At 56.1% G+C, this 10,269-nt stretch overlaps 2 protein-coding genes across 3 annotated transcripts; both read left to right on the plus strand.

Moving 5' to 3' along the window:
- The first annotated feature begins 1,176 nt into the window (after positions 1-1,176).
- MCL1 (MCL1 apoptosis regulator, BCL2 family member) lies at positions 1,177-2,660 on the plus strand. Its single transcript, XM_041484539.1, has 2 exons — positions 1,177-1,455; positions 2,376-2,660. The coding sequence occupies exons 1-2, from the start codon at positions 1,210-1,212 to the stop codon at positions 2,490-2,492; spliced, it is 363 nt and encodes a 120-aa protein (XP_041340473.1). The 5' UTR covers positions 1,177-1,209; the 3' UTR covers positions 2,493-2,660.
- A 144-nt stretch (positions 2,661-2,804) lies between these two features.
- LOC121362759 lies at positions 2,805-6,320 on the plus strand. 2 transcript variants are annotated; one of them, XM_041484538.1, is made up of 3 exons: positions 2,805-2,836; positions 4,754-4,813; positions 4,847-6,320. In XM_041484538.1, the coding sequence occupies exon 3, from the start codon at positions 5,107-5,109 to the stop codon at positions 6,088-6,090; it is 984 nt and encodes a 327-aa protein (XP_041340472.1). In that variant the 5' UTR covers positions 2,805-2,836; positions 4,754-4,813; positions 4,847-5,106; the 3' UTR covers positions 6,091-6,320. The 2 variants fall into 2 exon arrangements, with proteins under 2 accessions (XP_041340472.1, XP_041340471.1); XM_041484537.1 differs by lacking the exons at positions 2,805-2,836; positions 4,754-4,813 and adding an exon at positions 4,379-4,620.
- The last annotated feature ends 3,949 nt before the right edge of the window (positions 6,321-10,269 follow it).

The following is a 10,269-nucleotide window of genomic DNA, read 5'->3' on the forward strand; positions in this document are numbered from 1 at the left end:
TTTGGGATTTTAGGGTGCAGTTTCTTGTAGGAGTTTTGGGGTTCCTGGGAGGGTTTTAGGATACAGGTTCCTGGAGCAGTTTTGGGATTTTAGGGTGCAGTTTCTTGCCGCAGTTTTGGGGTCCCTGCAGCAGTTTTGGGGTTTTAGGGTGCAGGTTCCTGCAGCAGTTTTGGGGTTTTAGGGTGCAGATCCCTGCCGCAGTTTTGGGGTCCCTGCCGCAGTTTTGGGGTGCCTGCAGCAGTTTTGGGGTCCCTGCAGCAGTTTTGGGGTGCCCGGGGAGGTGTCAGGGTGCTGTCTGGTGGAGCACCCCCCTCCTTGCAGGAGGATGTGCCGTTTCCTCAGCTCGTCCCTTTTTTTGGCTCCTTCCTTTTTTTGTTTGTTGAGCACAAAGAGCTTCGGTTTCATCCTGAGCCGTGCTGCTGGGAAAGGAGAGGGGTCAGGGGATCAGGGGATCAGTTCCTGGCCCCTGTTCCCTCTGGGATCTCTGGGATCTCTGATGGGAGTTCCTGTCCCCAGTTCCCAGGGGGATCACTGGGATCATTTCTTATCCCCAATTCCCACTGGGATCAGGGGATCAGTTCCTGTCCCCAATTCCCACTGGGATCACTCGGATCAATCCTGCCCCAATGTTCTGCCCCGTTCTGCCCCTCTCTGCCCCTCTCTGCCCCTCTCTGCCCCTCTCTGCCCCTCTCTGCCCCTCTCTGCCCCTCTCTGCCCCGTTCTGCCCCGTTCTGACCCTTTCCTAAAGCCCAGGCTCCTTTGCTGCTCCCTGGCAGGGCACTGGAGGTCGAGCTGGGGGTGCTGCTCTGCCAGGCAAACTTCAAATAAATTAAATTTAATTAAATATTTTCTTAAAATTTTTAATTTATATGAATTTTAATTTTAAATTATTTTATGCTATTTAAAAATAATTGAAATTATTTTAAATTTAAATTTTTATTATTTAGTTGAAATGATTTTATGATTTAATTTAAGGGTCCCACCCCAAATCCCATTTTTTGGAGGAGTCCCACCCCAAATCCCATTTCTGGGGGGTGTCCCACCCGAAATCCCATTTTTTGGTGGGTGTCCCACCCCAAATCCCATTTTTGGGGGTGTCCCACCCCAAATCCCATTTTTTGGGGGGGATCCCACCCCAAATCCCATTTTTTGGGGGTGTCCCACCCCTCCCAGCCCTCCCTGCCCCTAACCGCCGGCAATCCCGCAGGAATGCTGCGCAAGCTGCAGATCCAGCAGGAGGAGGACCTGCAGGCCGTGGTGGAGGTGGCTGCGCACGTGTTCAGCGACGGGGTGACCAACTGGGGCCGCGTGGTGACCCTGGTGGCCTTCGGGGCCTTCGTGGCCAAGCACCTGAAGAGCATCAAGCAGGAGCAGAGCATCGGCTCGCTGGCCGGGATCATCACCGACGCCCTGGTCTCCACCAAGAGGGAGTGGCTGGAGAGCCAGGGGGGCTGGGTGAGTCACCATTCCTGGGGTTTTTTTCCCCGATGTTTCTGGGTTTTTGGCTGGTTTTGGGGTGTGTGGTTGTGTCCCGGGGGGGTTGTGGGGGTGTAGGAGCGACTCGGCGTCAGCGCTGCCTGGAGTGGTTGGGGGTAAAAAGCAGATTTTTGGGGTGTTCCTGCCCATTGTCAAAGGTAGGGCAGCCCTGGGGGGGCTGAGCTGGCCCGTGGCTGAAATGGGGCTGGGGGAGTTGGGGGGGGGCACAGTCTGACACGCTGGGCTGAAATGGGGCTGGGGGAGCACAGGGAGAACACTGGGGAGTGCAGGATGAAATGGGGCTGGGGGCTGTTTTAGCCTGAAATGGCTCTGGGGGTGTTTGAGGATGAAATGGGTCTGGGGGATCTTTGAGGCTGAAATGGGGCTGGGGGTGTTTTAGGATGAAATGGCTCTGGGGGTGTTTGAGGATGAAATGGGTCTGGGGGAACACTCTGGGGTATGCAGGATGAAATGGGTCTGGGGATATTTTAGGATAAAATGGGTCTGGGGGTGCACAGGGAGAACACTGGGGGATGTTTTAGGCTTAAATGGGTCTGGGGATGAGCAGGCTGCAATGGGTCTGGGGGCTGTTTGAGGCTGAAATGGGTCTGGGGGCTGTTTCAGCCTGAAATGGATCTGGGGATATTTTAGGATAAAATGGGTCCGGGGGAGCAGAGAGGGAGAGCAGGCTGCAATGGGTCTGGGGGCTGTTTGAGGCTGAAATGGGTCTGGGGGCTGTTTCAGCCTGAAATGGATCTGGGGATATTTTAGGATAAAATGGGTCCGGGGGAGCAGAGAGGGAGAGCAGGCTGCACTGGGTCTGGGGGCTGTTTGAGCTGCAGTGGGTCTGGGGGCTTGCCCGGCCTGCCCCGCTCTGAGGCTCGCCGCTCTCTCCCCAGGAGGGCTTTGTGGACTTTTTCCGCCTGGAGGACCTGGAGGGCAGCATCCGGAACGTTCTGATGGCCTTCGCGGGCGTGGCCGGCCTGGGCGCCAGCCTGGCCTACATGATCCGGTGAGCCCGGCCTGCCCGCGCCCCAGGGTCACACTCTGGGGGGACTGGCTCCCCGGGACCCCCAAGAACCAGACTTTGGGGGGACTGGCTCCCCAGGACCCCCAAGAACGAGATTTTGGGGGGACTGGCTCCCCAGGACCCCCAAGAACCAGACTTTGCGGGGACTGGCTCCCTGGGGCTGCCCGGGATCCGACTTTGGAAGGACTGGCTACTCCCAAGAACCAGACTTTGGGGGGACTGGCTCCCCGGGACCCCCAAGAACCAGACTTTGGAAGGACTGGCTACTCCCAAGAACCAGACTTTGGGGGGACTGGCTCCCCGGGACCCCCAAGAACCAGACTTTGGAAGGACTGGCTACTCCCAAGAACCAGACTTTGGGGGGACTGGCTCCCCGGGACCCCCAAGAACCAGACTTTGGGAGGACTGGCTCCCCGGCACTCCCAGGATCACATTTTGGAAGGACTGGCTCTTTGGGGATGCCCAAGATCACATTTCTGGAGGACTGGCTACTCCCAAGAACCAAATTTTTGGAGGACTGGCTCCTTGGCACTCCCAGGATCAGATTTTGGAAGGACTGGCTCCCTGGGGCTGCCCAGGATCAGATTTTGGAAGAACTGACTCCTTGGGGATGCCCACAACCAGATTTTGGAAGAACTGCCTTCCTGGGGCTGCCTGGGATCACATTTTGGAAGGACTGGCTCCCTGGGGCTGCCCAGGATCAGATTTTGGAAGAACTGACTCCTTGGGGATGCCCACAACCAGATTTTGGAAGAACTGCCTTCCTGGGGCTGCCTGGGATCACATTTTGGAAGGACTGGCTCCCTGGGGCTGCCCAGGATCAGATTTTGGAAGAACTGACTCCTTGGGGATGCCCACAACCAGATTTTGGAAGAACTGCCTTCCTGGGGCTGCCTGGGATCACATTTTGGAAGGACTGGCTCCCTGGGGCTGCCCAGGATCAGATTTTGGAAGAACTGACTCCTTGGGGATGCCCACAACCAGATTTTGGAAGAACTGCCTTCCTGGGGCTGCCTGGGATCACATTTTGGAAGGACTGGCTCCCTGGGGCTGCCCAGGATCAGATTTTGGAAGAACTGACTCCTTGGGGATGCCCACAACCAGATTTTGGAAGAACTGCCTTCCTGGGGCTGCCTGGGATCACATTTTGGAAGGACTGGCTCCCTGGGGCTGCCCAGGATCAGATTTTGGAAGAACTGACTCCTTGGGGATGCCCACAACCAGATTTTGGAAGAACTGCCTTCCTGGGGCTGCCTGGGATCACATTTTGGAAGGACTGGCTCCCTGGGGCTGCCCAGGATCAGATTTTGGAAGAACTGACTCCTTGGGGATGCCCACGGGGATATTTTAGGATAAAATGGGTCCGGGGGAGCAGAGAGGGAGAGCAGGCTGCAATGGGTCTGGGGGCTGTTTGAGGCTGAAATGGGTCTGGGGGCTGTTTCAGCCTGAAATGGATCTGGGGATATTTTAGGATAAAATGGGTCCGGGGGAGCAGAGAGGGAGAGCAGGCTGCAATGGGTCTGGGGGCTGTTTGAGGCTGAAATGGGTCTGGGGGCTGTTTCAGCCTGAAATGGATCTGGGGATATTTTAGGATAAAATGGGTCCGGGGGAGCAGAGAGGGAGAGCAGGCTGCAATGGGTCTGGGGGCTGTTTGAGGCTGAAATGGGTCTGGGGGCTGTTTCAGCCTGAAATGGATCTGGGGATATTTTAGGATAAAATGGGTCCGGGGGAGCAGAGAGGGAGAGCAGGCTGCAATGGGTCTGGGGGCTGTTTGAGGCTGAAATGGATCTGGGTGTATTTTAGGATAAAATGGGTCCAGGGGAGCAGAGGGGGTGAGCAGGCTGAAATGGGTCTGGGGGGGGTTTCAGCCTGCAGTGGGTCTGGGGGCTTGCCCGGCCTGCCCCGCTCTGAGGCTCGCCGCTCTCTCCCCAGGAGGGCTTTGTGGACTTTTTCCGCCTGGAGGACCTGGAGGGCAGCATCCGGAACGTTCTGATGGCCTTCGCGGGCGTGGCCGGCCTGGGCGCCAGCCTGGCCTACATGATCCGGTGAGCCCGGCCTGCCCGCGCCCCAGGGTCACACTCTGGGGGGACTGGCTCCCCGGGACCCCCAAGAACCAGACTTTGGGGGGACTGGCTCCCCAGGACCCCCAAGAACGAGATTTTGGGGGGACTGGCTCCCCAGGACCCCCAAGAACCAGACTTTGCGGGGACTGGCTCCCTGGGGCTGCCCGGGATCCGACTTTGGAAGGACTGGCTACTCCCAAGAACCAGACTTTGGGGGGACTGGCTCCCCGGGACCCCCAAGAACCAGACTTTGGAAGGACTGGCTACTCCCAAGAACCAGACTTTGGGGGGACTGGCTCCCCGGGACCCCCAAGAACCAGACTTTGGGAGGACTGGCTCCCCGGCACTCCCAGGATCACATTTTGGAAGGACTGGCTCTTTGGGGATGCCCAAGATCACATTTCTGGAGGACTGGCTACTCCCAAGAACCAAATTTTTGGAGGACTGGCTCCTTGGCACTCCCAGGAACAGATTTTGGAAGGACTGGCTCCCTGGGGCTGCCCAGGATCAGATTTTGGAAGAACTGACTCCTTGGGGATGCCCACAACCAGATTTTGGAAGAACTGCCTTCCTGGGGCTGCCTGGGATCAGATTTTGGAAGGACTGTCTCCCTGGGGCTGCCCACCACCAGACTTTGGGAGGACTGGCTCCTTGGGCATGCCCAGGACCAGACTTTGGAAGGACTGGCTCCCTGGGATCAGATTTTGGAAGAACTGCCTTCCTGGGGCTGCCTGGGATCACATTTTGGAAGGACTGGCTCCCTGGAGCTGCCCACCACCAGACTTTGGAAGGTCTGGCTCCCTGGGGCTGCCCGGAATCAGATTTTGGAGGACTGGCTACTCCCAAGAACCAGATTTTGGAAGGACTGGCTCCCTGGAGCTGCCCACCACGAGATTTTTGGAGGACTGGCTCTTTGGGGCTGCCCACCATCAGATTTTGGAAGGACTGTCTCCCTGGGGCTGCCCAGGATCAGATTTTGGAAGGACTGGCTACTCCCAAAACCAGATTTTGGAAGGACTGGCTACTCCCAAAAGCAGATTTTGGAAGGACTGGCTACTCCCAAAACCAGATTTTGGAGGACTGTCTCCCTGGAGCTGCCCAGGATCAGATTTTGGAAGGACTGGCTACTCCCAAAACCAGATTTTGGAGGACTGGCTCCCTGGGGCTGCCCGGGATCAGATTTTGGAAGGACTGGCTACTCCCAAAACCAGATTTTGGAAGGACTGGCTACTCCCAAAAGCAGATTTTGGAAGGACTGGCTACTCCCAAAAGCAGATTTTGGAAGGACTGGCTACTCCCAAAACCAGATTTTGGAGGACTGTCTCCCTGGAGCTGCCCAGGATCAGATTTTGGAAGGACTGGCTACTCCCAAAACCAGATTTTGGAAGGACTGGCTACTCCCAAAAGCAGATTTTGGAGGACTGTCTCCCTGGGGCTGCCCACCCCCAGGTTCTGGCTGCAGACCCCCGCAGGAGGACACGGAGCCGTCCCTGGAGCAGCCCCCGAGGAGGAGGAAGGTGATCCCGGCTGGTGGGCGCAGCATTCCTGGCTTCTGGAAGAGTTTTCCCTCTCCTCCCCTCACCCGGAGGAGCTCAGGTGGATTTTTGCTTCTGATCCCAGAGGAACCAACTCCAGCAGCTCCTGCAGGAGGAGCAGGCGTTTTCAGGCTTGTGGTTTTTGGGGTTTTTCGGTTGTTTTTTTTTTTTTTTTTTTTTTTTTAATTTTTTTTTTTTTTTCCTGGAAATAGCACCTTCAGCTGCTGCTGCTCTGCCTAAACTTCTGCTCTGGAGCAGAAGCTGGGGATGCTGTGCCAGCCTCACCTGCTGCCAGGTGCTGCCCAGCCCCTTCCCTCCCCTGGGGGCTTCACAAAAATCACTTTTTTTGGCCCCAAACAGCTGGTGTTTTTTGTTTTTTTTTTTTTTTTTTTTTTTTTTTTAATTATTATTATTTTTTCCTGGAAATAGCACCTTCAGCTGCTGCTGCTCTGCCTAAACTTCTGCTCTGGAGCAGAAGCTGGGGATGCTGTGCCAGCCTCACCTGCTGCCAGGTGCTGCCCAGCCCCTTCCCTCCCCTGGGGGCTTCACAAAAATCACTTTTTTTGGCCCCAAACAGCCTTGGCTGCGCGCAGACACTTCAGAAACAACAACTGCGTTTTGTAATTATGTATAAAACCCCCGGTGGGCGGGGGAGAGGGCGTGGGGAAGCTGTAAATGTCTGTAAATCTGTGGAATATATACATTTTTGCAGAGCTGGAGATACAAAAAGGAGGAATTCCCTCTGGCTGTGGCTTCGTTCCTGGTGGGAAGCAGAATTCCTGTGGCTCCAGCCTTCCCTGGGGCGGCAGTGGCCACAGCTGATGTTTCTGTTGGGTTTTAAATCTTTTTTTTTTTATTTTATTTTAATTTTTTGGTCCCTTTTGGCGGGGGTGGGGGAGCTGGGGAAGTTCATTCTGGCTGCTTCCTCCTCCTCCTCCTCCTCCAAGCCGTGAGCCACGCAGAGTAAAGAATGTAAAATTCACTTTACACCCGAAAAATGTCAAATTTCTGCTTTCTGGGGCCGCTCCCTCAAGGTGACTTCGATGCTCAGGCCAGCTGTGGTTCCATTAATAAATGTCTTTTTTTTTTATTTTTTATTTATTCTTCCTCATTCCTCACTTCCCAAACTCCTTTTCACCCACTCCCCCCCGGCCGGGGGGCTCTTGTGCTTTTTAAATTTCGTTTTTTCTCCCTCTTTTGGGGGGTCCCTGAACGCCCCTGCGCCAGAAATTCCCACCCCTGCAGGATTGGGGTGGGTGGCAGAGGCAAAACCCTGCCCCAAAATCATCTGGAAATGCAAAATGCTGCCCCAAAATGCTCTGTAAAGGCAAAACCCTGCCCCAAAATCCTGTGGAAATGCAAAATCCTGCCCCAAAATCCTGTGGAAATGCAAAATCCTGTCCCAAAATGCTCTGAAAAGGCAAAATCCTGCCCCAAAATCTGCTGGAAATGCAAAATCCTGCCCCAAAATCTGCTGGAAATGCAAAATCCTGCCCCAAAATCCTCTGAAAAGGCAAAATCCCACCCCAAAATCATCTGGAAATGGAAAATCCCACCCCAAAATCCTCTGGAAATGCAAAACCCTGCCCCAAAATCTGCTGAAAATGCCAATTTCCCCCCAAAATCCACATCTGGCCAGCCCGCCCGAGGCCCTGCTCCCCAGACTCAGCCCGGTGTTGCTTTTCTGCCTTTTTTGGGGTGGTTTTTGTTTTGTTTCGTTCTGTTTTTCCGGTTTTTGGGTGGTTTTTGGGGTTTTTTTTCGCCGCTGTGACTTTGGGGATATTTTGGGCCTGCTCGGGCCTCGGGGCGGGGGTTGCCATGGAAACATGCAAAGGGAGGGTGGGGGGATTTGGGGTGGGGTGCAGGGGGAGCTCAGGGTTGGGGGTTTAGGGTGTCTCAGGGATTTTGGGGTGGCTCAGAGGGTTTGGGGTGTCTCAGGGGTTTTTTTTTGGGGTTCAGGGGGAGCTCAGGGTGGGGGGGAATCCCAGGATTTGGGGTGTTGGTGGCCCCTAAATTTGGGTGTGGGTGGTTGGGAGGGGTTGGGGTGCAGGTGGAAGTTGGGGTGCTGCTGGCTCCCTGGGGATGGGGTGGGGCAAGTTGGGGTGCGGAGTGGGGACCTTGGGTGGGGAGGAATTGGGGTGCAGGGGCCTGCAGCAGTTTCGGGGTTCCTGTAGCAGTTTTGGGGTGCAGGTTTTTACAGCAGTTTTGGGGTTCCTGTAGCAGTTTTGGGGTGGTTCCTGTAGCAGTTTCAGGGTTCCTGCAGCAGTTTCGGGGTGCCAGCAGCAGTTTCGGGGTTCCTGTAGCAGTTTTGGGGTGGGTTTTGTAGCAGTTTTGGGGTGCAGGTTCCTGCAGCAGTTTGGGGTTTCTGCAGCAGTTTTGGGGTGGGTTTTGTAGCACTTTTGGGGTGGTTCCTGCAGCAGTTTCGGGGTTCCTGCAGCAGTTTTGGGGTGCAGGTTCCTGCAGCAGTTTTGGGTTGCAGGTTCCTGTAGCAGTTTCGGGGTTCCTGTAGCAGTTTTGGGGTGGGTTTTGTAGCAGTTTGGGGTTTCTGCAGCAGTTTTGGGGTGCAGGTTCCTGCAGCAGTTTCGGGGTTCCTGCAGCAGTTCGGGGTTCCTGCAGCACTTTTGGGGTCCCTGTAGCAGTTTTGGGGTGGGTTTTGCAGCAGTTTTGGGGTGCAGGTTCCTGCAGCAGTTCGGGGTTCCTGCAGCAGTTTCGGGGTGCAGGTTCCTGCAGCACTTTCGGGGTGCAGTTTCGGGCGCCGTTTCCCGTTCCCCGCTCCCCCCGCCGTTCCCCCCCCGTTTCTCAGAAGCCGCCGCCGCTTCCCCGAAGCGGCCGCAAACAAACACCGGCCGGGGGAGGGGAAAAAAGGCTTTAAAGGCCAAAAACGCGAGGGCAGCTGCGGGAAAAGGGGGTGCGGGCCCCCCCCGGGGTGGGGGGATTTTGGGGAAGCAGCTCCGAGGAGGGGTTCATGCAAATGGGCAAAATCCCCCCCAAAAAAATACAAAAATTCGGGGTTTTTTTGGGGTTTCTGTCACGCTCCAGGTGTGGGGTTTTCCCCTGGGGGGCTCCGGGATGTTGGGGGGCAGAAATTTAATTTTTTTGTCACTGCACTTTCCCCCCTTTATAGGGCAAGGGGGGTCCTTGGGGAGAATTTGGGGGGATCACACCTAAAGTCAGAGATGTTTTTTTGGGGAGAGGGGCTGCCTGGAGCGCCCCACCCCCCAAATCGCTGCCCTTTTCCCCCCATTTTTAGGGCGGGGGGCGTCCCCCCTAAATTCCCAGGGTCTCCCCAAAGACCCCCCCCCTCAATCCCTGCCCTTTTCCCCCCCGTTTTTGGGCAAGGGGGGGTCCTTGGGGAGACCCTGGGAATTTGGGGGGACCCCCACCTTAAGTCAGAGCTGTTTTATGGGGAGAGGGGCTGCCTGGAGCCCCCCCCCCGTGGGGTTTTTGGGGTGCGGGGACCCCCCCAGCCCGCCGGGATTGTCCCTGCGGGCGGAGGAAGCGGGGGCGGGGTGACTCATTTGGGCTGAGATGACGAAGATTTGGGGAATTTGGGGAATTTGGGGCTGCCTCCTCAGGAGTGGGGGCTGGGGTCCCATCCTGACCCCCTCCCCAGCCGGGGGGGGTTGTTCCCCCCCTGTTCCTTTTCCAGGAATTCGGGTGCCCCAAATTCCCTTTCCTTCCTCCCGAGCCTGGCATTGGGCACTGGGCTCCTCCTCCTCTTCCTCCTCCTCCTCCTCCTCCTCTTCTTTTTCTTCTTCTTTTTCTTCTTTTTCTTTTCTTCTTTTTCTTCTCCTCCTTCTCTTCTTCTTCCTCCTCCTCCTCCTTTTCTCCTCTTCCTCCTCCTCCTCTTCCTCCTCTCTTCCTTTTCCTCCTTTTCTGCTTCTCTTCCTCCTCCTCTTCCTCTTATTTTTCTTCTTTTTCTTCTCCTCTTCCTCCTCCTCTCCCGGACTCCCAGCTCCCCCTGGCCCGAGGGTTCTGGGGGGCATTTTTCTTCTTTTGCTTCTTTTTCTTCTCCTCTTCCTCCTCCTCTCCCGGACTCCCAGCTCCCCCTGGCCCGAGGGTTCTGGGGGGCACAGGGGGTGTTTGGGGAGATTTGGGGGCATTTTGGGGTTCTGGGGGCACAGGGGCTGTTTGGGGGGATTTAGGGTTTATGGGGGGGCACAGG

The sequence above is a fragment of the Pyrgilauda ruficollis genome, unplaced genomic scaffold, assembly GCF_017590135.1.
Source record: "Pyrgilauda ruficollis isolate IOZ18807 unplaced genomic scaffold, ASM1759013v1 scaffold668, whole genome shotgun sequence".
NCBI lineage: Eukaryota > Metazoa > Chordata > Aves > Passeriformes > Passeridae > Pyrgilauda > Pyrgilauda ruficollis.